Source organism: Varanus komodoensis, unplaced genomic scaffold (assembly GCF_004798865.1).
Source record: "Varanus komodoensis strain SLA01 unplaced genomic scaffold, ASM479886v1 scaffold3, whole genome shotgun sequence".
NCBI classification, from domain to species: domain Eukaryota; kingdom Metazoa; phylum Chordata; class Lepidosauria; order Squamata; family Varanidae; genus Varanus; species Varanus komodoensis.
The window spans coordinates 37054892-37082399 of record NW_025335761.1 but is presented as its reverse complement, the minus strand read 5'-3'; the positions used below and the strand labels follow the sequence as shown (position 1 = coordinate 37082399).

Here is a 27508-nt window from a genome sequence, read left to right as displayed (position 1 = left end):
CAAGTGACTTTGCTGCCAGTTCCAGTAACCCACAATGAAATCGTTCTCCCAGGTTTGGATGACATGACAATTCACTATGGCTCAAACAAACCCTCGAACAAATCATGCACTGTGAGGTTGGCTGGTGTGCAAAAGGTAAGCCACGCTACAGAAAATGGCTCGGGTTTGCACAATATGGCAACTCACTGTGGATACCTGCCTGCAGTAGGTTGTTATGCAATGTGAACTAGGTCAGCAAGGGGGGGGGGGTAAAATAACACAGAAATGAAACAGTATTTGTGGATAGTTCAGGCATATTCCCTGTGGTATCTTTGAGTGTGTCCCATTTACATTGAGTGTGTGTAGGCTTTAGAAGAGCAGAAGGGTTAGTATGCACTGACTGAGAAGAATATACCATTTTAAAAGCCATTTATATGAGAGTTACATGTAGTTTTAAAAACAAGACATACCATCTAAAATCCAGCACTACCTCCTTGTAGGACTTTCAAATAGCTTTTAGAATTATGCTTCTCTTTTCTTCAAATTTCCTCCTATTTGGTTAGAGATTTTTGCCTGATTGCCTCCTTTTCTAAAACTGCATCAGTGGTGCCTGAAGCTACAGAACATTTTGAAGTAAGAGCTTTCACTTAATCTTAATGATAGAAGCGGAGGGCTTTGAATAGATTTGATGTAGTTTAAAAGCCATTATTAAATGCTTGCTTTGCCTTGTACAATGGGTTCTGTTTGCCTTAAATTAAATGTGTGGTAATGTTCCCATTTATATCTTCCAGGCATTTAGAGTACCCATACAATGAATGCAGCAAGGTTTATTTATTTATTATACTTCTGATCCACTTTTCAGGCTTCTAAAGCAATTAAAATGCAATACACAATGAATTTCACAGAAATGCAAATTTAGCATAGGCATGCTCCTCAGGCTTACAAACTGGAGGACAAGACACAAGGGAGGGGGGCAACTGGAAGGAAAATGTAGAGGAGGTCTGGGATCATGTGAGCGAATGAAGTGGACAAGTAGTCATTTTCACCTTGGACCAAGTTGCTTTCGCTTGATAGTCTTCTTGTATGGTTAGACAAGACAAGGTCTCTCAGTTCCCGGTATAGACCAGCCAGCCATGATCTTGGAATATTTTTGTCTAAACATAGGCTTGTATGCCTAGGAACTCAGGAAGTTGCCTTGTGACTAATTAGATCATTGACTATCTATCCCAATATTGTCAAAACAGAGTCTGCAGGGTTTTCAGGATGAGATCTTAGTCCCTGCTGGGGATGCCAGAGAATGAACCCGGCACTCTACATATGGAGCTTGTCTTCCACCACTGAATGCCGGCCATTCCCTGTCTTGTTGGCTTGGAAGAGAGTAACGACTCAGTGAGCCTTCTCCCTCTGGACAGCAGCTGAGGCTAAGCTGGCAACTGGCCCTTGGAGTTGAGTGTTCCCTCTGGCAGGCCACGGGGGGAGCAAACTCCCTGCAGCTGCTCCTTCTCTGGCCAATGGATGAGGCCATGTCCTTGCCATGACATTTTTCTTGAGAAGTGGGTGGCCTTGAGCTCCCCGGCCAATGGCAAAACCCAGACCATGCTTCTCTTTGCTAATAGTCACAGATGGCTGTGTAAACTGCAGTCTAAAAGCTACACACCAAACTTGTCAGTGTGAATAACTGCTCTGTGACACTTATTGTATGCAAGTAAGACCTTATTAGTCCCCAGGGTTCTGCATAGGTATTCCTGTATTTTAAACAGACTCATTTCAGACAAGAACGTTTTTGGCCAATTACAAACTCAGCCTTTCTAATTCTACTAACCTGGTACGCTTATAGTAAATTTAAACAAGTTAATATGTCATTGGTTTAGTGACTGGTGAATAATGTCTTACACAGCCTGGTTGTCCTGGTGCCATCATTCCCCCCCACCTCCTTTGCATTGTTAAACATTTCTTGGGATAAGGAAGGGGAAGGAATGATGCCTTGGTGCCTTGAAGGATTCAGTATTTAGGGTCTGCTTGATTGCTAGGAAGTTAGAATTTGGCTGTAATACCATCCACACTTACTTTCAAGCAGGTCCCACTGAACTTTGTGGGGCTTACTTCCGCAAAGACATGCCTATGGCCATACTGTTCAGATCCCAAATAATTTGTAGGAACTGGCTGGGTTTGCTGAAAGACACTTGTCTCTGATCCTATATAAGGGGGGAAAACAGTTGAGAAGGGCAGTGCTGTGATTGCGGTCATGTTTTGGTTTGATGATCTTGGTCAGGGATGGCCAGCCTCTGTATTCCCAGGATCTACAACATTCTCCAGATAATGTTGGGGTGTTCAGAGTGTATTTTGCTTACTGGTATGATTTCCCAATCATAGTGGGTTCTGAATCTTCAGTTTGGAGGTGCATTATCATGTTACTGAACCAGAACCTTCATTATACTCAATAAAGCTTGTTACAAAATAAGGTCCTGATCCACCTGAGGCAATGCTATCTTCACACAGAGCCAGCATGGACTTGCTTTTAAGTGAAAAGTGAATGCATGTATTTTGGTTTCTCAATGCACTGTTTACTCTTCCCAATCTACCAAATATTATGCAAGAAGGCAGGGCACCCAAAACAAGATTACCAAGATTATCACAGACCCTTTTTAACAAAGGGAATGGAAAGGGCTGCTACCTCTTACTACTCCTCTTAGAAATGTTGTATCCCACCAGTATCCTACTGAGCAGTGATAAGGTTCATTGGCAGACTCAGGGCTTTATAATAACTCATGGCAAAACAGGAGTCCTTAAACCATGAAGGAAGATTTATGTAAGGAAAAGAGAACAGCACATAAAACCGGACATATAAAATAAAACACAGAATAGCATGCTAGCTGGGATGGAAATGAAAAAACAGAACTGTCACGGAAAGAAAGTCATCATTTTTAAAGACGTTACTACTGCATTGGCAGTACGTGTTGTTCCTCTCAGTCAGAGAACAAAGCAACTCTCATGTAAAACAGGGTCTCTTTCGCAACACGCAGCTTCCTACTGCTTCTTAGAGGGAAGAAAAACTGTTGAGAAGAGCGCAACCTCCTTCATAGGGGGAAATGGCTAATTTCAGTTAGGGCTAGTGACCTCATAAGCTCCATGGTTTTGCACCAAACCAAAAGCATTTTTGTTGCATTTCATCATGGACAAAAGGCTAAGAGGTTGAAGAGGTTGATCAACCTTTAGCAGGGAGTGTCTACCAAACTGTAGAACTGAGTGGATGTGAGATCTATATAGTACACACAGAGACAGTCATCTGGGAAGCCAAATATTTTATCTGCTTCTCACAGCAGTGGCATGTTTTGGTCAAGAGGAGTACCACAGTATCTACCCAAGATAGCAGACACGCTGTTTTTGCTATCTTTTGCTGTCCTAAATCTCTCAAAAACAATCTCTGCTTCATATGGTGTGCCTGGGATCCATGCTCTGGACAAAGGGATGCGGCTGGCTCTGGGCAGGCATTGTAATTTTGAGCACTGAAGTCTATAGCTGTGAGCCTGCACACCCATCCAGTGAATGAGGCTACATGGGGGAGGCTAGCGGACCGCTAAGAGGAAGCGAGGGAACTGTTTTGTTTTAAGAGTAATGTTGAAAATATTGTAGGGAGTGGACAGCACTGAAAAAAAGCATTCTCATATTCAGAAAGGCAGCTAGGGTACTGGGAAAACTGGTTTCAAGCTTTTGTTCTGTTGCTAGGCACTTGAATTCTGTGTTGTATCTTTCTCCAGCCAGAACGACTTGGATGTCTAATTCTTTAGCCAACAGCAAAGCCATGCCTCTGTATGAAAGCTAGGCTGTGATGTTACTGTTTGTTTTGTATATTGGTTTCTGTAAACAGGCAGTTGGAGAAGACGGTAAATGTATCATGGATACTGTAAATCGGTTTTCTGTTGCTTCCTGGTCCAGTGCAGTTGACTATTCAGGACAGCTTTACCAAGTTCATTTCTCTGGGAGAAAAGAATATTGAAGACTTTAATGGTGTGTTGTAATAGCCATCGAATTACCAATGTATTGACTGATGCAAGGCAGCCTGTCCCCAAAGGCAGCCTGTCCCCAAAGCTGCAGCAGTCCAATTCCCTGGAATTCTAGTATCACTTTCACTTTCTCCCACTGTTTCCCCTCCCCCCTCGCCATTCTTGGCCAAATTCAACCTATACAAATGGTTCTTTTTACCTTTTTCAGGTAGCCATAAAGAACCCAGAGCTACCAAGATTGTTAAATGCCAAGCTTTGCAAACTTTTGCACAACAGATTTTGTCTATAACATTATATTTTAGTAATAGTGAAAAATGATGTTTAGTAAGAGAAGTGATAGGAAAAGCTCAGAGCCTTTTGCTGTGGAGTAGTATATGCATTTAATAGATATAAAAGAATTCATCCTGTACTATTATACAAAAGCCTCCCTGCTTGACCATGTTATGAATACCTAGGATCTGTTTGTTGTTCTTACTATGCTTACCTCACAGAGTTGTAGAGCTGACATCAGGCAGAATGGGAAACATTCTGGGGAATATGAAAGGCTGCATGTGCTCTTTTACTTGCCGCAAACCATTTCTGCATATTTTATTTAGAGCATGTAAAAAGGGTTAACATCCTTTCACACATGGCATTTGTGGTCTCAGCAAAATTATGTCCAAAGAAATCTCATCATTCCTCTGTAGTTCTACACATATTAAAATTCATTAAAAATGTAGTAAAGCTTGTGGCTCAAATATTTTTATAATCATGTAAGACTAAGAGGAAAAAAGAAGTTGTTTCTAAAGCAATTAAGCACTCTGTTGAAATGAATTTAGAGGGGAAGTGCTCAATTATTTTTAAAGTTTCCATGGCCACGGGCAGGATGCCACAGCTCAAAATGGCAATTGTTTCCCTGTCTTGCTTGAAGGCTTCCTGGGGGTGCGGAAACAGGGTGCCTGATTGGATGGGTTTTTAATCTCACCTAGAGGGCTCTTCCACTCTTAAATTTCTGAACTGATATATTTCACATCAGGATCCAAAGAGATTCAGAATCTGAATTTGTTTGCAAAACGTACTTTCTGTGGATTGTTAGGATTTGGGAGTGGAGTTCAGGTCCACTAAATGTTGAAGTTTTGATGACAAATCTTAATTTTCTCTTGAATTGTAGAGCTTTGCACATCACATCTCAGTCTGCTCAGATAATGGGAGAAAACACACTTGCCTATTATTTAGAGGCTTTGTTCTTGCTCTCAAGAGAGGTGTTAAAGATGCTCACTATGATAGGCTAAATAATTTGTAAGAGGATCATGTAGATTATCATACTGTAGAAATTTGGTAAGAACAGTTTCATTCCACCTTTATGTTTGCCAGATTGCAGAATCTCAGAGATGCAGCTCGATTATCTTTGCCGACAGGTAGACCCCTACTTCAGTGAGACTTTCTCCCAGCCGAATGCATAGGAGTATAGCTTTCCTTTCAGTGGCATCATAGGTATGTAGAAGCGTAATTTGTGAACATGCCTCAAGAAAGATCCTTGAAATTCTTTGACCCTTCTCCTAGCTGACAGGTGCGCTGATATGGAAGTTTCGCCTTTATGAAAAGTGAGCAGAGGTGGGGAGGAAGAGGCCGCAGGTTGGGTTCCCATGGGAACATGGTGGGTCAGGCACACCTTCACCATTCAGGTCGTGTGAATCCTGTAATGTTTTTGGAAGGGGTTGGAAAGAGTCCACTGTCTCTTTAAGAGCTCCCAAGGCAGCGTTTCCACCGCTGGAAGCTGGGAAGGTGGCACTGCTCGGGGAGAACCGCTCAGATCCTTGCGCCAACTCGGGTGAGGCGAGGGCAGACCAGAGTTGTCACTCGGGGATCAGGCTGAGGAGGAGGAGGAGGAGGAGGAAGGTGGGGCACTAGAGGACAGGGGAGGTTCTCCCCGCTCTTCTTCGCGGCTCCGCGGCGCACCATGGCGCTCCCTCGGGGCACTCGGGCTCCTTCCCGGGGCAGCGCAGCGCGGGAGCCTTCTCAGCCCGCCCGAGCGGCGCCCTAGAGAAGCCGAGCCAAGGAGGTCCTCGGCGGGGCCGCTCAGCGCCGCTCTCGCAGCGATGTGAGTGCGACGTCCCGAGCGCAGCAGGGCGAAGGAGGCGCACTCGAAAGCGCCGCGCGTGGCCGCCGCCAGCCAGCGACTTCGCCGCGCATCGCCTCAAGAGCGGGGCCACCTGTTACTCCGAGCGCTGCTCGAGCCGAGAGCCCTCCTCAAGCGGCGGCGCCGCTCCCGCCGTTGCCTCTGCGCGAAAATGGAGCGCGACGGGCTTTGCAGCGCGGAGCAGAAGCTGATCCGCGAGAGCTGGCAGAAAGTGAGCGCCAGCCCGCTGGAGCACGGCATCGTCCTGTTCACCAGGTAAGGCAGCGGGAGCACGTGCGCGGCTCGGGCGCCTCTCGGGCAGATCGCCGGGCCAGCCGCGAGGGGGCCAGGAGCGCTCCCCGGCGCAGCCTGCAGGCGCAGGCCAGGGCGCGCGCTGACGCCGAGCCTCGAAACTTCCGCGCCACTCAAGCGCCCCTTTTGGTCGGCGCAGCCCTTGTCCCCGCCGAGGACACGGAGCCCTCGCCCTGCCGCCCGTCCTCGGCCCCTTCTCGGCTCCTGCAAGCCACTTGCCCGCTCGGGTGCCCTCTCACAGGTCTGCCGCGATGCGCTTGTTCCGAGCACCGCGCGGACAGGGCTGCGGGCGGCGGCGGGGCGGGGGGGGGGGGCGGCCGGCCGGGACAGGGGCGATCGCCCCGCCCCCGTCGAAGCCCTCCGTACCTTCGCCCTCTTCGTTCCCGAAGCCAGAATGTGACGAGAGACTCGATGTCGCTGCCCGCCTGAATTACTTTCTAGCACCTCGGAAGCGCTTGGCGCGGCTCTCCGGTTTCCTCGTGCTCCCGGGCGGCTGCATTTTTGCGCCTCCGAGGGCTGGAACGGCCGGGGGAGGGGATGTGCGGAGGTGAATCTCCAGCTGCCTGGCTAAATACGTAGTAAACAGGAGAGTGTCTCGGGGATCGGGGCAAGATGATTAAGTCAGCTTAGGGGATTCTCATTTCTTGACCCCCCCCACCTTCTCGTTATCTGCGGGGGGAAGGCAACCTGTGACCAGCAGCCTCCCCTCCGCGCTTCCCCGCTTCTTTACCCGCGGGCAGCGATTAGGCTAAAAAGGCTTCCATTGATGCCAGTGGAGGCTTTAAAAATACTGCTTACGGGGGGGGCGGGGGTGAAGATTGGGAGTGGGTCTGCATAAATGGATGGGTGAATGTTACGTGCGTTGTGTGAGAGAGCAGGAGTGTGAGAGAGCAGGCCCCCAACTCATTAATGGCGCCCCCACTCACTTTTTGGGGAGTAGTGGCTGCCCACCTCTGGCAAGATCTGCTGAAGAGGAGTGCTCCCTCCTGCCTTCCAGGATTCCACACTCGGTTATGCATAGAACTCCCCGTTCTCCTACAGGATGGTCTTACCTCACTTCTCTTAATACAGAGGTAGTGATAAAGGCCTGGAGGGGAGGATTTACTGGTGTGTGAGAGGAGAGTAAGCAAGAGGTTTGTGGCCACCAGTCCTTTGAAAGGAAGTAATACCTCCACGGGCATCTGCCATCAGGTCAAAGTCTGGCTGTATGGGCTAGGAGACACCGATGAGTTGGGTGCAGGAAGCCAAATTAGGATTATGATTCGTATTGCATTTATATCCTGCCATTTTCCTTTTGCAAGCAACCTAAGGCAGCTAACTTGGTCCTCTTTCTCCTTCCCACGTCCTCCTTACAACAACCCTTTGCAGTAGGTTAGGCTGAGAGTCAGTGACTGGCTCAAAGTCATCCAGTGAATTTCATGGGCGAAGCAGAGACCTGGGTCACCGCAATACCAGTTCAGTGCTTTAGTTGCCATGCCATTCTGGCTTTCAGTTCCTAAGTTGTTTCTGCAGAAAGGAAGCGAGTATGGTGCAAAATGTTGTACAGAGCAAGTCTTATTTTGGAAAGCACTCTTCACCTGCTGCTGTTGCTACAACCACTGCTTCAGAGAATGGCACTTTACAATGTAAGAGGAGATGAATACTCTCTGTTTTCTAACAACACAAAGAAAGCAGAGAGTATGTAATAAAAAGAGGTCAAGCAACCTCAACAGTTAGAATCACGCCACCAGAAGAAAAGGTTTCAGATATGAATGGAGTGGTCCTGTTCTACAAAAGAGACAGCCACTGAAAAGGGGAGTCAGTTATTACCAAGGCTTGATATGAAGGTTTTGTTTTTATTGTTTAAATCCAGATTTTAAATTATTTGAGGCTGTTGAGTGTGGGGGATGGAATATGTGTGCTGTTTGTAAAACGTACTGAGGATCAAGAGAGAAGCCAAAAAGTTACTCAAAGAAAATGACTTTCCTAATAATAAGAGGTATAAGATCATTAAAAATAAAAGCAAAAAAAAAGGGGGGAGGAGGGCTCAGTCTAATGAGGCTGCCTGTAACCCTCTGAACTTGCCTTCATGCCCTGTCTACCCTTCAAAGTACTTAGGCAGCCAATTTTGACTGTCCAGCAGAGTTTTGGAATGGGAGGGCAGGGAACCAAGGCACCATCCCCCTCTGTCCACCCTCAGAATGCCCACTAACCCCCTTCTCTGACATCACTTTTGTCACCTTGAAGAAGCAGCTGGCATTATTCTTTCTCTGCTGGTTGTCAGGTGGGGGAAAGGCACTGCAAGCTCAGAGTTCCCAGTTTTGAAACTGAAGCCAGGCCACAAAAAAATCCTGTGGCTCTATAGACATTGCCTAGGGGGCCATAGGATCACTCTGCCTGTTATTTTAAATCTGAACTTCAGAAAGTAATGAAGGTTAAGCACAGAATGAATTTGCAAGGGGAAAAAGGTGTAGATAAACATCTGTAACCAAAAATACTGAAGGCACAAAATTCAGAAAATCTCAGGTTTCAGGAAACTCTGGACTATGATGTATGCAACTGTTTTTCCAAGAACTTGGACGTTTTAATTGCATATATATATATCGATACCTATATGGATATCTATATCTCACATTTAATATTAAATACGTAGATCATAGTATTGCTTTATTATGTAACCTGCATTTATATGAAAAGTTAAAATCACTGTTTACATAGTTTTGAATTCATTCTCACCAGTGAAAATTCCCTTTTAAAAGTACCAAACTGGGAGGGACTTGAAGTGTAGGGAAAATCTTTTGTACATAACATCATCTTGACACTTATTTTCATTTTCCCTGAGAATCCCAAGAATATGTAGAGCAATGAGAGAGTCATGCAGATTGCCATTTCATTGGCAGGAACTAATCACAACTAACACATGGAAATAGGGGGAAAATGCTTAAGGCTTCTGGGACAATGGAGGGACCTTTCTAGTGAAGTTTGAGCCTCCAGGAGGATTCCGCCCCCCCACTCCATTTTAGACACTTACCCACTAGATAGAAGAGCCTGGACAGTGAAAAGAGCTACACTTCTGGGTGCACTTATTTTGGAGTGCACCCCATAGAACTCATGACTTTGGAGTAAATACCCGTGGGATTGGTCTTGCAAGACATGTTGGTTTCACATAAAACTCTGCCTTCCGGATTAAAGACCAGGAACTGATTGGGAAGGGGAAAAGGTTGTTTGGCTCCTGTCTTCTGCTGATTTTTTTCCTGGATGCAAATACATGGTTTTCTCTAATTCAGGGAGCAGCTCCACAGCCCTTTTTCCTGTGCTCAGCTCTGCAGAGTTTATCAGAGCAGCTTCCTAATTGCTTGTGACATGGCAATTGCCAGAGCGGAGGCCAGGCCTAGCCCTTGGGGAGAGGCTCAATTAATTCCAGGATCAGTCCCAGGGCAGAGGAAATGGTGCATGTGAGAGAACAGCTGAATGCCTGGTGCATTCTATTAACCCCTGGGCTAAAGAGGGGAAAACTGGAAGATACAGATGGGACAGGGTCTCTGAGCCTCTGGAAACTGCAGTTGTTAAGAAACAATGTAATTTCATTATACAGTATTGTGGCTTTAGAGCTGGGATGCATTTCAGTCCTCATTTCTATTAGATATTTTTGGAGATTCTGTGCCATGATTCAGGTTATCAGACCTCACAACAACCCCGAATTCTCATTAGTATAGTGTGAAGACTGGAAATGCAAGTGTTCAAAGCAGAGTTACACCAGGTCAGAGTGTATGTCCATTCAGCTCAGTGATACCTACTCTAACTGGCAGTGGCTCTCCCAGTGGGAGGGAGAACGTGGACGTTACTTGCTGCCTGCTTCTTTTAACTGGAGTTGCCAGGGGTTGAACCTCAGACCCTCTGCATGCAAGACATGTCCCCCACCACTGAGCCATAGCTGCCTAAACAGGGAGAAGGGTTGTTTAACTTCCTCTCATGAGTAGAGGGTGGTGCTATGTTTGTCTAGCTGTAATGCAATTCCGCTCATTTTGTCTCAGTTCAGAGCCAAGCTCTAGACTTTCGTTTCCAGGAAATAATCCAACATGTCTGTTCAGGTGCCCCCATGTCATCTATTGGAGGGCTAATCTGCGACAAAAAAATCAGTAATACCAAATAGGGAATGTGATACTTGCATAGATCAATTAAATGAATAGATAAAGAAACATATGTAGTATTTCTCAGGGCAAATGTAGTACTGTCCATTCAATGAAGAATAAAGGTATGATCTGTGGTGCACTTAAAAGTTTGCAAGGGTTGCACTTAAGTTTTGGAACTAATCAAGGCACATTAGAAAGCAGCAAGTCCCTAGAGATGGATTGAATTCACCAGAGCAGCAGTGCAAACCTCAGCTCCATGAGTCAAACCTGGCCTTCCTGGGTTCCCTTGAAGGCTGCACCCTGTTTCCATGGCCCCACTCTTTTTCTCTCGACCTCCAATCATTTGGTGGCTTCCCAGATTTTGCATGTCCCTCCACCTGCATTCCGACATGTTGAACCGCCTCTCCCAAGGTGTCACTACTGGAAGTAAGAGCCTTAAACAAAAACGTACTGTGGTCCCACCTCTTTAACTAAAATGTATTTTAAAATCAGCTTCAGCATGGGCCATGCAACACCTGTTTTTCGAATAGGTCACAGGAGCTTATATTGCTTCCAGACAATTCTCTATTGTGTAAATTTGTGGGAAGCGTGATTAAGGCTACATTAAAACCACACATGGAATGTATAGTGCAGCCAGGCTTGCTGAAGGAAGCGTTGGCGTGGATTCTTTAGGTGCCTTGCTTCACTGACTTTGTAAAATGTATTGAAAGTGTCAACAAACATGGAGAAGGATGATTAGGTGAGCATTGTTTATGTGGGTTTATATTTCTTTTAAAGGGAGAGCTTTTGGCAAGCTCCCCTTCCTAAGGAAAGGAAGTCAGAGATGTGTCCTTTTATGGGCTAGTAATTGATTAAAAGATAGAAAGCTGAGGTTAGGAAAGGACAGGCATTGTTCACCATGGAGAGAGGCAAACCGTGGCTCTTAGTTAGCTGGACTGGTGCCATTTAACCTATTTAAAAGTGATTTTAGGCTAAGCAGTGATAGAGCAACTTTGTGATGACACCAGGGTTTTTTAAAATAATAATAATATTTAGCATAGTGTTACAGTTTACATGCCACCTCTCAGGATGCAAACCAGGAGCTCGTTTGCAAGTTACATAAAATAATATCACAACAAACAAGATAAATGCAAAATAAAATGATCAAATGTTAGGATGTTGCAATGACAGGTAGCATTAAGTATTTTACATTAGCATTTTAGTAGCATTTTACAAATGACTGGGTAACTTCACAAACAACAGGTCCAACAGCAGCTGTTATCTGTAATGGCTAAAATGGAGCCTCCAGCTTCTGTGGCAGTCTGCTTTTGACTATTGAGAGCAGCTGTGGTATAGTGGGGAGGTTTCCAGTTCAAATCTAAACCCTCTCATGAATTTACTAGGTAAGTGATTTTTACACATTACCACCTACAATATTACCGGCCTAACTTCCATGCTATAGTAAATACTGTTGAAGTAATTATTAAGTGTTTGAACACTCAAAAGTGTGATATAAGCATCAACTAGCATTATGCATTGTAGCTGCCTTCAGATTTGGGGCACAGACAGAGGCACAAAACAAAAATAAAACCAGAGGATGTTTAACTCCATCATGCCAATGAACCAGATGGCCCTAGGGGCCTAATCCAGCAAGGCCTTTTTAATGAAAGTGCCTAGGCTGGCCAATAACTCGAGGCTTGGTGTCAAATGGATTTTGGTGAGCATCTGTTTATATTGCCATCTACAGGAAATCTTGTTAGGTTTTTCTTTTTTAATAAAGCCTTCTTTGTGCAAATGGCTTTATAGTCCCTGCTTGATAGGTGACATCAGTTTGTTTCATTAGAATGCCAGCTCAGAATGATTGAGAGGCTGGTCTTGCTGGGATCAGACAGTTCTTTTCAGCACCACCACATGTCTTCCCTTATATCTCTGCATAAAGCGCAGGAGCCTCAGTGGGGCCGTGTCGTGTTTGGCTGAGAGCAGAGGAGAATCACCAGAGAGATGCTCAATAGGCAGGGTTAAGAGGGCAGCTCGGATGATCCGCATGTGTGAAATGCAACCTGGCAATGACTTTGGTAATGAAGGACACAGTGGGTCTGACCCTGACACGCTTCGCCCAATTAAACATGACAGGAGTGAGAGAAAGGGAAATCTGTGCTTTTATTCTTGAGAATGAAGTTCAGCTACAGCAAAGGGGCAATCGCATGGCGGAGTCCCCTTTTATACCCCTGATGAACAGGTAGGGATGACAGCTGCTTATTAGACTGCAACTGCCAACTGGCACACTCGAATTCACGTGGTGCCTGCACTTACCTGGGAGGCTGGTCTACCCCAAGTTGGGCTGGGAGCTTCTGGAGGGGGATTCCTCTAAACCCCTGACTGCATGGAGGCTCCAGTTGCACTGATAAGACCTGAATACATGGCCAGCCTGTCCTACAGTATGTTATGGGGGGTGGGGAGAGCAGGGACAAGCAAAAACCCCCCTGCTGGAGGGAATGTCAGGATCCATCCAATATTATCTAGTGCAACAGCACCCCCCCCCCCCACAACATGCTCTCTGTGCTCTTGCACAGCTCTCGTTTCTGCCCCAGAGGTTCCTCCAACCCTCCAGAGCTAATCTGGAGCACAGATGAGGGGCTCTGGAGTGAAGGAGAACCGGTTCCACCAATGGTAAGCGTTCTGCACACAGGATTGGATACAACCCTCAGAAAGAGCAAAAAAAAAAAAGACTCTGGGGAGAGTTGAGGAGGTTAAAACTTGTGATAGTGAGCATTGGATGTTGCGCTAGGGAAGTACTGAAGCATCTTCAGTGGAGCATATGAACTGCATTGTCAGGGACATTTAGTTGGAAGAAGCCTTGGTGCAAGCAATGTTCCAATGCCCCTAAAGGTGTCATGGTATCTTCATTCTTCTCTCCCCTCCAGAGCTTTATCCCTTGATATGACTTGGGCTCTATATGAAAGAGCATTTTTAAACATCATGTCCCTCTTACACTCTAGCAGTGTGTTGATAAATCAATCTTATTTAGCCCTCCTTATTTAACCTGGTAGGGACTGTAGGTGGCACAGTGGTTTAAACTACTGTGCTGCTGGGCTGGTAGACTGAAAGGTCGCCGGTTCGAATGTGCACAACGGGGTGAGTTCCTCTTGCTCCATCCCAGCTCCTGCCAACCTTGCAGTTGGAAAGCATGCAAATGCAAGTAGATGAAAAGGTACTACTTCGGTGGGCAGCTAACAGCGTTCCGTGCACTTTGGTGTTTAGTCATGCCGGCCACGTGACCACGGAGACTGTCTGCGGACAAACGCTGGCAGCTAGGAAATGGAGATGAGCACCACCCCCTAGAGTCAGGCATGACTGGACATAACGTCAAGGGGAAACCTTTACCTTTTTATTTAACCTGGTGCTCGCCATATGTGCTGGGCTACAACTCCCATCATCCCCAACCAGCTTGACCTATGGCCAGGAGAGAGCACGGTGGTACTGTAACTTTTGCCCAGGAGCAAGAGGATTGTTTTGCCTCTGCCATTTCCAAGGACAGCTCTTGGGCTGGGGGGAGTTCACATGACAGCTTGGAACTGTGTTCGGGAACTGGTAGGGATGGAGGTTGGCAGGAAGGCTGGCATCATGTAGAGGATCAATACCCCCTGCCTGCCAAGAGCCGTTGGCCTCCTGGTGCTTTTCCTTGGCTGCTCTTGTCAACCGCTTCAAGCTCAGTAGGTGTGCCAAGAGCCAGGGGAAGAAGCAACTGCTTCTATTTGCCTTGCATTCCCCTTTGGGGCACACTGAAGTGTTGACTTGTTCAGGGGAGAGAAAGTGTCCTTCTCGCGCCTGGCCCTGCCACTCTCAACTTTTGCTGGCCTTCTTGGGGTGTGGGGATTAGAGCAGCAAGTTTTCCAGAAATGGTGAAGCCATGGAAAGGAGGAAAGCAGGTCAATTTGGGGGTAACAGCCATTTGGAACTTAATTGAAAAATACGCTATACCTTTTTTTTAGCTGCCTCTGTTACTTTAAGAAAGTGAAATGTATGAGGTGAAACTTAAATGCATAAGCTCGTACATGAATAAGTAATATTTAAAACATTTAAAAGTAAACTCAGTAAGTTTGTAATTATTGGCTGAACAGAGTATCTTACACTAGGCATGATCATTACATGTTTTCCTGCTTCCTTGGGCTGCTAGGTTGATCAGGTATTTCAAAGCTGTCTCTGAAATACCTGATCCACCTAGCAGCCCAAGGAAGCAGGAGAAGCTAGAGCCAGGGCAGTCACCCACAGAAGAAGGATTGTGTGCAGCAGCTGTTTGCGAAGCAATGCTTGGGACAGAGCTGAAAGGCACGTGATCGAAGGGGTAGTGACCAAGAGCTCATTTACACATAACTGGGGAATCCTGGCTAACCCACCATGAACGATGACGAAGCCTGTCTAAGAACCCTGGAGCAATTTCAACCTAACCAGAATAAGCTAAGAAGCACGAGGAGACTCTATGGAAGAGAACCTAAACTGCCAGGAATATGCATACTTCCTTCACATATTATGATACAGTAATGCCAGTCATATGTTACAAGCTGAGCATTATCGGGAATGGTAATTTCAATATGGAATGGAATGGAAGAAATTATGAGGCTGGGAATCTTGCAGTGAGGATTCACTTCCCATCCATAGCTTCAAAAGTTCCCGAAATTTTACATCTCCAAACTCCCCATAAAAGTCTTCTTCCTAATTTTTAGGGTTGGATAAGAATACCTTGACTTAAAAATGTCATGTATTCATGGTGAATAAAATGTTTAAGTCAAGCCTTCATATTGTATCCAACTTTTAGTCTCCCAAAATGAGAGACTAGTCTTCTAAACATTATAAAGAAGACTTTTAAAGGAAGTTTAGAGATACAAAATTTGCAAAAAAGTTTAGTTTTTAAGGAACTTTGCCCTCACCCCAGATTTCCTTTTTTATTTTCCCTGATGCATCAAATTTCTATGTCGGACCTTGGTAGAAGAAGGTGGGATGGAAGAGAAATGAGATGGAATGACGATTCAGAAGTTTTACTCTTTGATTTGAATGGTGCTCATATAAGTGATGGGCTGATGTCTTTTGTTTCAGGCTTTTTGAATTGGAACCTGACCTCTTGCCCCTTTTCCAGTACAACTGCAAGACGTTCTCCACTCCTCAGGAGTGCCTCTCATCTCCCGAGTTCTTGGAGCACATTAGAAAGGTAATGGATATAAAGATCGTTGTCTTTCATTCTTGAACAAACCTTTCCAGCTGCTGAAGCCTGCATTAGCAGATAGCCATTCATAGAAGAGTTAGGGTTGATCTATGTTCTGGGAGAGCTGCATTCAAATCAGGACTGGGTGCTCCTGGTCCAGCCATTCTTTCACAGGTGGACTTAGTCCTGTGGTTGTTGCGTGATAAAAAGATGTATGGTGAATAGGATTGAACTTACTGGCAGATGAATGGGTGATTTACAGTAATAGTATTCGATTTCCTTGGCCTTACCTTATACTGTTGAAATGAAGATAGCTTGTGGTAACCATAATTATTGTGTGGCTGTTGTGAAAACTAGTGTGACATAATGGTTAGAATGTTGAACTGTGGTTCAGGAGACCCATGGAACTAGAACGATTCTGGTCTAGTCACTGATTCTCAGCCTATACCACAAGGTTGTTATGAGGATAAAAAAAGGGGAGATTAATGTAAGCTGTTTTGGGTTCCTTGCAAGAAAAAGGTGAAATATACATACATAGAAACATAGAACATAGAAACAGAGCAAGTCATAAGGGGCCTCCCGGGCCATTTAGTCTGAATCCCAGCTCTAGCCAGCTCTGCTCATGACATGCCTACCCTGCATACATATGTATATGCATGTATGCATATATAAAAGGTAAAGGTCTCCCCTTGACATTAAGTCCAGTCATGCCTGACTCTAGGGGGCGGTGCTCATTTCCGTTTCCTAGCCGAGGGAGCCAGCGTTTGTCTGCAGACAGTCTCCGTGGTCATGTGGCCGGCATGACTAAACACCAAAGTGCACTGAACGCTGTTACCTGCCCACCGAAGTGGTACCTTTTTATCTACTTGCATTTGCATGCTTTCGAAGTGCAAGGTTGGCAGGAGCTGGGACGGAGCAACGGGAGCTCACCCCATTGTGCAGATTCGAACCGGCGACCTTTCGATCTACCAGCCCAGCAGCACAGTGGTTTAAACCACTGCGCCACCTGCAGTCCCCTTGCATATATATATGCATACATACAGAAATAATGATTGCTGAGTGCCATGCTATTCTGATACTGAAAACAAAATTTTGGTCTTGGAATTCTGTATAGTTTTTGTATAATTGGAATTAGATTAAGGGATCCTAGTAAAGACAGGAAAGCATCTCCCCCAAGCCTAAAGCCTGCACATTCCCACTGTAGGGGATTTTGAGCTGCTTGGAACGGAGGAAGACAAAGGGGTTGGACAGATTGCAGGGGAGAAAAGAAGAAGCACATGGGACGTTTTGTATCTCATGCAGTCCCCCCCAGCACCCCCCCATCCCAGAGTAAAGATGGCTAAAAGATAGAGAGGTGAAGGAGGGGCAGGAAGAGGAGGAGGACCAGAGGATAAAAGGTTAGTAATTAAAATGAGTATCATCATCATCATCAGTTTCAAAAACTGGGATAAGACAGGATGGGGAGAATTAAAGGGAGGTAAATGTAAATGAAACAGGAGAAGAAATGAAATGAAAATTCTGTTTGAGGAGAAGCAGGTTAAGTGTGGGACAAGCAGGAAGGGAGAAGGGGAGAACATAGAAATCCTCTGAGAGGCCTGTTTAACCTGGGAAGCAAAGCAGACAGTTAAAAACCCTTTCACTCTTTTGGATTGGAAATGCCACCACAACTGGGCAGGCCAAGTCTCAAACTGGGCAACGGAGTCTCAGTCCCTCCAGAGCCAATGTCTGCAGGTAGTTTGGATAAGGTGAACTGTGGAACTCCCTGATACAAGGAAATTGCTGTGGCAATTTTTTTTCATAATTTCCAAAACAGGACTAGATACCGATAGAAAACGATGCCAGCCATTGCCAGCTGATTTTTCCAAATTCCACTGCCATGGCTGAATTACTTTGTATCACCATTTTGGGCTCTAGTAATTTCAAGCTTTCTCAAGTAGATCCCAGCAGTAGAAAGTCTGAGAAGCCCTGGTCTCACGGGGAAAAATTATCTAGAGGCAAACATTTGTGATGAGCGTTATTCTAACTTGATCTCCTCCCCTCTGCTCCTTGATAATGCATTTTTGAAAACAGCATAAATCTATTCACTTTATGACATTTAGTGTCATTTAAATAATTAAACTTAACAGGAGCAAGGGGGAAGGACAAGCAGAAGCTAATTTCAAGGATGGGTTAAGAAAGGATTGACATTAGGGAGCCTGCAGGAATATGGAAACCTTTTTCATTTTTTAGCTGGCTTTCCACCTAGCAGTTGGCTGATTTTAATTTAATGTGTTCTGATGCTTGTAGATATGATTAAAGACTTGGTTTTAATGTTGTTTATTTCTCCGGCATGTGTGACTTTTTTGTAATAGTATACTGTAAATAAGTTTTAGCTGACATATTTTGATGAATGCTGCTTTCATTGTTCTTCCCCTTAAGCAATTTTCTCTTTGAGAAGTAGAATATAAACCGGGGTGGCTGGCAACTTTAGGAAGTTCAGGGGCTGCCGGCCTCCACCCTGAACCAATTCAGCAGCAAACCATTTCATAGTGTTTGTATACTTTCAAGGCAAATTTAACCCTTTGGTATTCTGTGATACAATGGACATGTTTTCTTTCTTTTGGTGGTGGGGGGACAATTTCAGGGGACAGTAGACAGTAAAAGAGACCACCCTGATGGTACCAAGGTCCAAATGCACTGTATGGGCTGCACATTGTCCTCCCACCAACAGAAGCGAACAATTAATTAATTAAATTAAAAGGGGGAGCTAGAGAGCAATCCTAACTATCCATCGAACTGAAGGAGATATGCTGGGAGGTAGGATTTGCCCTAATGGCAGAAAGTGAAGAGGAACTAAAGAGCCTCTTGATGTGGGTGAAGGAGGAGAGTGCAAAAGTTGGCTTGAAACTCAACATTAAGAAAACTAAGATCATGGCATTCTGTCCTCTCACTTCCTGGCAAATAGATGGGGAAGAAATGGAGGTAGGGACAGATTTTATTTTCCTGGGCTCCAGGATCACCGCAGACGGGGACTGCAACCAAGAAATTAAAAGACGCTTGCTCCTGGGGAGGAAAGCTATGGCAAATCTAGACAGCATACTAAAAAGCAGAGACATCACCCTGCCGACAAAAGTGCGTATAGTCAAGGCTATGGTTTTCCCAGTTGCAATGTATGGCTGTGAAAGCTGGACCCTAAGGAAGGCTGAGTGCCGAAGGATTGAGGCCTTTGAATTGTGGTGCTGGAGGAGACTCCTGCGAGTCCTTTGGACCGCAAGGCAATCAAACCAGTCAGTCCTGGAGGAGATCAACCCTGACTGCTGTTTAGAAGGCCAGAAAGTGAAGATGAAACTCACATACTTTGGCCACCTAATGAGAAGGAAGGACTCCCTGGAGAAGAGTCTAATGCTGGGAACAGTAGACGGCAAAAGAAGAAGGGGACAGCAGAGAATGAGGTGGCCAGATGGAGTCACTGAAGCAGTGGCGTGAGCTTAAGTGGACTCAGGGGGATGGTGGAGGACAGGAGAGCCTGGAGGAATGTTGTCCATGGGGTTGTTAGGGGTTGGGCACGACTTTGTGACTAAACAAAGGATTTGTCCCAGTGCCCCATGGTAGATGTCTAATGGCAGTCAGCTCCCAGAAAAGGAGCATGGGGTGGAGGTGGTCTTAGATGTGGACCTGGAGCCCCTCCACTCCCACAGCAGACCTCACAGCCAGGCCCATTGCCTGTGTCAAACTGGAGGTAGCATCAGCAATTCTCTTCCCATTGAAATGAAGAGGGGCGGCAGGGTGGGGAGGGGGGGAGAGAAGAAGCACCAAAGTTCCCTCCTTTGAAAGTGTCCCTCTTTCCTGCCCTGGCTGGTGCACCGCATCACTCCCTGCCCCCTCCAAAGTTAGGGTTGCTCTGTTAGATACAGTGCTTAGAACAGCCTCACTGCATTAAATGAAAGAGAGCACTTGGCCACTGGGTGGTTCCAGGGGTGGCCAGACATATTTTATTTAGGTGTTAAGGGGGTTTTTTGGTTTAACTTGCCTCCCTTAGAAATACTCAACCTGGCAAACTCCAAAACATGTGAAAAAGAAGATGCAGAAGCAGAAGAAGATAAACCAAGGGTCCTCAAACTACAGCCTGGGGGACGGATGCGGCCCGCCATGCCCATTTATCCGGCCTGTGCCGCCACTTGCTGCGCGGGCAGGGAGGCAATGGCTTGCTTGCTCGGAGATGGTTTTGGACTTGCTGGGAGATCTCTGAGCGAGCTGCCGCCACGCCTGCCCGATGGCACCTCACTGGCCCACGCGCCCAGCCACCCCCGCCTCACCCGCCCACGTGGGTTGCCGCCTTTCAGCTGGCCCCCTATTGCAAAAGTGTGAGGACCCCTGAGATAAACAAACCATACAAGCATGAAAAGGACCAGATGAATGTTGAAGCCAGTAGCCAGGTCAAATTGGTACCATGCCTTCCTTTAAAAGACTTCCCAAAGAAGGAAAGGCATGCCTGGGAGCAGGTGGACCTCTTGGCAAGGCATTTCACTGTCGTGGTGATATCACTGGTGCCCCCTCGCTGTTCCTGGATGGAGGTGGGCGGTGGGAGACTTAGACCAAGGCCTTGGCATTTGACTCCCTTTAAGGGCAGGAAGATACCTGTGGATGAGTGGAGGTAATTCATAAGATACTCTGGTCCCAAACTATTTAGAGCTTTCAAAGGGTGAAACCAGCACTTTGAATTGAGCCTGGAATGGCACAGTCAGCTAGTGCAGATGAAACCATATCTGACCCATGTGCATCAATGGACTGGATCTTGGAAATGTTTCTAGCAGTGCCAATGTGGAGCAATAAAAACTATCTTCAGAGTCAGTGCCATAAAGAACTCATTAGTGCACCTGGCCCCTACTTTGCATTCTTTCTAGCAACAGGTGAGGGTGTCTTATTTTCTCAGCATTTTAACAATTTAACTTTTAACTTTCTTTTTAATACTGCATTATCCTGTACCACTAATATGCTCCTATGCTGATTCAATTGCAATTGCTGTGGTTTTGTTGTTTTGTGTTAATTTTGTTTGTTTCTCTGTTTTTTAGCTTTTGGTAACTGCCCAGAAAGCCTCAGCTATTGGGCATCAGGACAATGAAATAAATAGAGTGCTGAAGCTGAACTACCCATCACCTGACTGTCCCAGAGCAGGGCTGATTGCATCTAGGACAGGAGGCACAGTTGTAGCAAGAGACAACTGTGTTGCTTCTTTGAAATACAGATATCTTTTCAATGTGTTTCCGTTTGGACTTCCAGAGATATGCAGCACAAGCCTTTCAGGGACTTCTGCAGAATGCCTTTAGAAAAGTGTTTCTCTTTCGGGATGGAACTCTGTTCTTCTGTTCTCTTACTGTCCTGTCTGCCTATTAGGTAATGCTGGTAATAGATGCAGCTGTAACCCAATTGGAGAACTTACACTGTTTGGAGGAGTACCTTGCCAACCTGGGTAAAAAACACCAGGCAGTTGGTGTGAAGGTGGAGTCTTTTTCAGTAAGTAAATTGTCTTTTCATTTCAAGATAGATCTGTGCCATTCAGAATTTGCCTCACCTTCCTTTCAGTTGATGAGAGGAGATTTGTTTAAAGTCTTATAAATGCATAAGGGTTTATAACGCATTTTGCACACCTTGGAATACCACAAGGACTGAAATACCTGCAATTTCCCCCTTGTTAATATTTGTATTAAGAAATACTACTGGCTCTAAAATAGAAGATTGTTGGCCTGAGAGACTCCAGCTGGGACAACTTCTCCTGCCATCTGGGAGCCTTTGAAAATACCTCCATGGCAGAAGAAAAAGCAAGAGAGGAGAATTCCAGGCCAAGAAGCTTGGGTGATGGGCTCTAGAAGACTTGGTCTACAAAGGGGCAGGAAAAAGGAGCTTTTGTATCTTAGAAAATTTCATTTGACGTATAAAATGTCTTGAATGCAATGGCAGAAAGGCAACAAGGAAATAAATACACGTCAGATGGTGAGATAACACGTAAGGACTGCTGAGTCTTTCTTTAGGAGAAAGGTTCCTATAGCATCTTCTTGGTATGTGGGAGTACAATCTTTTGTTGTTGTTGTTGTTGTTTTAAATGAGGAAGAATTATAAGGATTTCAAATCTTATGGTAAGAGTTCCAGAGTGGGGGTGGAATGAAGAAGAAATATGTGCAAACTTAATAAAGGAAAATGAAGATCATTAGGGTGGGTGCAGAAATGGGTGGGAAGAAGGACAGGTGCCCAATTACCCCACCTTTTGGTAAAATGCGTCTGGGAGAAGCTGCTAAGGGCAAAGAATGGATCTGTTCATAACTGGGAATGAGAGCTGGGTGAAAGTGATGGGGTTTCAGGAAAGATTAATGGTGGGTCCTCCAGATGGGCATCGAGGAAATGCAGTCTACCAATCACTCCCCCATAATATTTGCAAGGGTCATCCTGTGAAGCTGATTGGTGGGAAATTCAGGTCCGATAAAAAGAAGAACTTCTTCATGCAGTCCATGTTTACACTATGGAATTCACTGCCACAAGATGTAATGATGGCCACCGATTAGGATTGGACAAATGCTTGGAGGATAAATCTGTTAATGGCTACTGCTGCTTCCAGTACCACAGTTGATGGGGAACATGGGTGGGAGGATGCTGTTGCACTCATGGCCTATTTGTTGGCTTCCCCCAGTCAGTTCACTGGCCACTGTGGGAACACGGGATCTTGGTTTAAGCATGGCTCTTATGTCCTAACCCTAATCCTTTTCTGAAAACAAATTATCTTAACAGTAGTACATTTGATGTGATATTTGGATGCTCATGTGATTTTAGAGCTGTTAAACTGAAAGTGCTTCTAAGCAAAGCTAGCTTTGGCCTGAAGGCCTTAAAAGGGGTATTCGGCATCTGGTTCTCTTTTGGGGGCAGAAAAAGCAGGCACTCCTATGAAGTATGCAATAAAAAAAGCATTCATGTGTTTTGGCCTATGGGGGGGGATCCATACCCTATAATAGGGCAACATCTTTATTAAGATCAATAAAGTGTCTCAAAATTGTGAGCAACCATTTGAGTTTATTTAGCACTTGCCATCATGTTGGTTGTTTGACAAAATTGGATGGGGCTGGGGAGAATGAAACCTGGCAGGATATTAAAGCCATAAGGTCTGCAGTAGCAAAAGGATAAGGCCAAAGGAGAGTCGAAAACGTAATGGGATTAGCCTCTCTTAGCTGCTAACAAAGTGAGACAAAAAAGAAAAGGGATTTTGGGGGACAAAAATCAATCATGGCAGATCTTCTGTGCTTGTGTGTGTGTAAATGCAAGATATATCTGTTACTCAGATCAGTTTCTAGTGCTCAGTTAAACACAGAGATTCCTTTTCTAGACAGATACTTCCTTTTGGAGCTTTCATATATAATTTTTAATTTATGTAAAAAAATCAAGAAGAAAACATGGAAAACATGACCTAGTAGTTGGGTTGCATGTGACATCCCACATTGAAAGTCCCATCGTCAGGTGGTCAAAATAATCCTTTTGTTTCATGTTGCAAGGCCAACCTGCGTTACAGTAACATCTTGCCTGATGGAGGGATCTGGGAATCTCAAATGCTTGCACAGGTTTTGGTGATCCTTGGATGGGTGCAGGTGTTAAAGCAACATGGCCTTTGGGGGCGAGCGGAGCATGCCCCAGGCCTCTGCTGATCTCTGTCTCCTGTTTCCATTGCAGGCCGTGGGGGAATCCTTGCTGTATATGCTGGAGAAATGCCATGGTCCTGCCTTCAGCCCGAATGTGCGTGAGGCCTGGACCAAACTTTACAGTGCTGTGGTGAGAGCCATGAGCTGTGGCTGGGATGAGCCCAGGAAGGTGGAATAAACCTGCCGTCAGGCTTGGGGGTTCTGGCTGTTCTTAGCGGGAGCAGCTGAGAGGGGAGAGCAAGCCCACCTTCCCAGCTTGGTGTATTTCAGAGCGACCTCTGCAGTGCTCTCTCTCCTTCCCTCCCCGCTTGTTTACTTTCACATTCTCCATCTCTGTTGTGATAATGTGACGCCGCTTCCGAGTTTCACTGTGGCAGTTCCACATCTCTGTTTGCAGGGGGCATACGAGAGCCAGCCTGGCTGTTGCAGATGCAGCAGCTTCCCCTCCAGCTCTTTCTTTGCCATCATCTCCTTACAAAGGGAAATTGGAAAGATCCCTTAGGACAGAAAGGTTATTGCACCAGCCTCTCCATAGGGAGAGAGGGACTGAGATGGGTTTAGTAAAATTAATCAATGGTATGTGCATTTCCCTAGGATTATCCAAGCAGGATACTCCTTCTTCTTCTAAAAAAGTGGGTTAATTCTTAAGTACATCTGAGCTGTGCACTGGCTGGATTTTTGAAATGCTGGGCCACAGGGTCTAACATGAAAGCCAGTGGGAAAGCAGCAGCTGCCAGTTCCTTGTGTGTGAAAATAAAAACTTGTAGTGAAATTAGTGGCAAACGCAGCCTTCGTTCTGGGAAAAGCTTCCAGGATTCATCCTGGTTTCTGGCCAAAGAGAGTTGGTAGCATAAAATCCATTTCTGGGCATTGCCATTCATGTTCTTCTTCCCAAAGCATATTTGAACAGCCTTTTGAATGCTTGAAAGAATCCTCTTAGGGTCTGAAGTTTTTGTCTGGTTTTAATTAGTCCTCATGATAGAGCCCATCCTGAGAAATTAGAAATGCAGGCAGCCTTTGGTGTAGATAGCAAGCATGTAAGCAGCCCTCCAAATATACTGGCTAGAGATAAGAGGTATCGTAGTTGAACACATCTGGAGAATATCCAGTTGCGGAAAGCGAATGCGAAGTCAGCTCTTCCTTTTGCTCTGGAAGCAGAGAGGCCCATAAAAAAACAATTGGTGGGTCAAACCTGGTTTGTGTTTGTGAGGGGGCAGAATACATACATTGTCTTACAGACAGGCAGGAATCCTGCCCCCCATGATGCCCATATGATAGGCTGGGATGGTGATTCTTCCACTAAATCCACTGCCACTTATGTGGCCTAGGAAAGCTGCAAAGGTCTGGATGGCCCCAAATGTGCCAGTGGCAAACTGTTTCCTTGGCCACTAAGAAGCTGCTTTTCTGCCTGTGCTTTACATGCCATCTAATAAACCAATTTAACAGTGCTTCAGGATTGTACCTTGTGATTGTATTTAATGTGTGTAATTACATGATTTTGGCAACTAGGTATGGATGATCTTCCGGGCCGTGTGGAAGCAATTGCCCGCTCATGTTCATACATTTCCTTTGTCTGTGGGTGACCTTATTTTTTGCATCAAAATCAGTTTAAGGTGTGATCCTCTGCAGGCTGGCAGGACTCACGTGGGAATTGTAAACTTGTTCTTTGTCTAGACATGCATATGACTGAGCCCTTTGAAATCTTCCTATGTTTGGGTTAATTTTTATGTTGTGTTAAAATATATTTGTAGGGGCACTTAAGCCTTTTTTGTTTTTGAGAAAATGTTACATGTTGCCAAGCCTCTGTTGTGTCCATTAACTCCAAGAAAGCTTCGGGACAAATGCGTTGCACAAAGGACAACACAGCGCAAAGTGGAAAGCATCCTCCAGCACTGCGTTTGGGCCCACGGTTTTAATGCAGATTGAAGTCATAATTTTGGGCTGAAGCCTGAAAATCAAGCTGCTGCTTTCTACTGTGGATGGTTTGCCATTCTGAACCCCTCAACAGAATTTTCCTTTTGTTGAAGAAACTGACATGGACCTAGTTTTCTGGCTCTGGAGAAGTTCTCAAAAGTGTGACAGCCTTGCTCTGATCAACAGGGGCAATGCAGACACATGTTAAGCATAATGCTCTTCTCTAACCATGGAGCAGCAGCAGAAAACCTTTGAGAGAGAAAGCAGCAGCCAAGGGGGACTGAATCTTTTCCATAGTTTGAGCTGTATTAATATGGCATATTCTCCACTCTGTCCAGTAAATTGCAGAATCCCGCTGGTGAGTTCCAGTGCTTTAACACACCTCCTAGCTCTTCTCTTTCCTCCTTCCTTTCCTGCCTCTCTCTGCACAAATGTTCTCTCACCTTTTTCCTACCTCCCGCTGCATAATGCGTCCAATAAGCCCAGAACATCTGTACATGTCCTGCTGAGTTTGGGCAACATTCCTTTGCTCCTCCCCAAACTTTTTTTTTTTTGGTGGGGGGAAGAGTGAAGTTGGAGTGGCATAATGGTAAATCCTTGGCAGTCAGATCTGTTTTATGAGCAAAGGAAGGCTGTGCGACAGTAGCCAACTGGGAATTAAACATGATGAGAGATGATCAGATTCTGTGTTGGTCATCGGAAATGCTTATTCCTGCACAAACTATGTTAATTGCACTGATTTAATACTGTCTGGAAATAGATATATATACCCCCAACCCCCTGAGTCCTTAGGATAGATGTTGGTTGGTTTTTTTTTTTTTTGCAGAGCTTCAGTCTTCCTTGTAGCTACTTGGTGTGCGTTTCCATGGCATTCTGTAACTGTGACCCAGTGACTTGTCCCAGGGTGACTGAGGCCCAGTTCTCTGAAGTAGCAGGAAAGGAGACAATAAACCTGTTTCTGAGTTTTGTACTGTTCCGGGCCTCAGGCCCACTTCACTGAATGCTCCTCAATACAAAAACATTTATTGCATACAGAACCCTAAATGTTGGGAATGTCTTGTGCCTTTCATAGCTCTTTAGATGCTTTTTGTGTGCCATGTTTTGTTGAATTTCAAAGAAATAAAAATTCTGCTGTTGGTGTGTGTCAGACCTGTTTGGGATGATGTCTCTTTTGCCTATTGCATCCACTGGTAATGTGGCAGTGTGAAACCAGTATGATGTCAACATGTTCCTAGAGGCGTTTTCTTCTCTGTGCATGGCTACTTTTCCCAGGAGAAGTGGATCCAACTGTGGTCGCTCCCTTGGTTTATATGACTGCTGTTTATATGAAGTTCCTGCCATCCTCCTCTGGTGAAGGAGGAAGGACCAAAGCTGCCCTTAGTCAGGGACAGCCAGCAGTTCTCCAGGATTTCACGAAAATGCCTCCCCATCATGTATCACCAGATCCTTTTTACTGGGCATGACAAGATTAAACCTAGGACCTTCTGTCACGGAGTATAAGGCTATTATTGGCTACTCATCATGGGGAAAGTCCAGTGAGTAGCGGCTGTTCCACTCCTGTCCCACTTGTGGGCGTCCTGTGGGCATCCAGCTGGACACTGTGGGAATGGCATGGTGGGCCAGATGCTCTGCTTACGTTCTGACATTCTTCATGCAAAGTGTGTATGCTTCTACTGAGCTAGGCTCCTTTCCCCGAGCGTCACAATTCTTGCAGCACAAGATGACAGCATTTGAGAGTTTCCCCCTCTAAGCATAGGTGTCCTTTCAGGATCTGGATTTCACCATATCTCCAGGGGTGCTTCCTACAGGTCCTGTGCTGTAGCACATGTGTGGGAAACTGCCATGTGGCTGGCAGTGAAAGAAAAAAGAGTAGGTCAAAACTGGGGATCTGAATCTTTTCAATGCGTGCAGAAGCACCTAAAGTTGTGATTCAAACTTAAGATCATATTTTTGGAATTTAAAACAGAAAAGTAAGTGTTCTTTATTGCTAAACTCTAGAAAGACTACAGGGAATTGGTTCAGTTTTTTGATCAAAAATCTGTGCTAGATTCAGTTTGGTATATTTGGATCCCAGCCACAGCAGCTGGTAACTTGGCCCTGTGTCTGCAAGATGTCCAGACAGAGATTTGATTGCAGAAGCCCATGTCACTGGTACATGACATTCTGGGGCTGTTCTGCATGTGTGCAGGTGTAGTTTTTCCTGCCTGGCTTGGATTTACTAAGTGGGAGTGAGTTCGGCAGCTTTAATCTGC

At 45.4% G+C, this 27508-nt stretch overlaps 1 protein-coding gene across 1 annotated transcript; it reads left to right on the top strand.

Annotated features, from left to right (window-relative positions):
- The first annotated feature begins 6245 nt into the window (after positions 1-6245).
- On the top strand, positions 6246-26441 carry NGB (neuroglobin). Its single transcript, XM_044436423.1, has 4 exons — positions 6246-6357; positions 15579-15690; positions 21058-21177; positions 23374-26441. Exons 1-4 carry the CDS (start codon positions 6254-6256, stop codon positions 23518-23520), a joined length of 483 nt encoding a protein of 160 aa, XP_044292358.1. The 5' UTR covers positions 6246-6253; the 3' UTR covers positions 23521-26441.
- The last annotated feature ends 1067 nt before the right edge of the window (positions 26442-27508 follow it).

Bases quoted from the DNA above. Each gene is read 5' to 3' on its own strand.
- NGB (XM_044436423.1), top strand. From the start codon at position 6,254: ATGGAGCGCGACGGGCTTTGCAGCGCGGAGCAGAAGCTGATCCGCGAG. The intron at 6,358-15,578 runs GTAAGGCAGCGG...CTTTTGTTTCAG, and splicing joins GGCATCGTCCTGTTCACCAG to GCTTTTTGAATTGGAACCTG. The intron at 15,691-21,057 runs GTAATGGATATA...TCTGCCTATTAG, and splicing joins TCTTGGAGCACATTAGAAAG to GTAATGCTGGTAATAGATGC.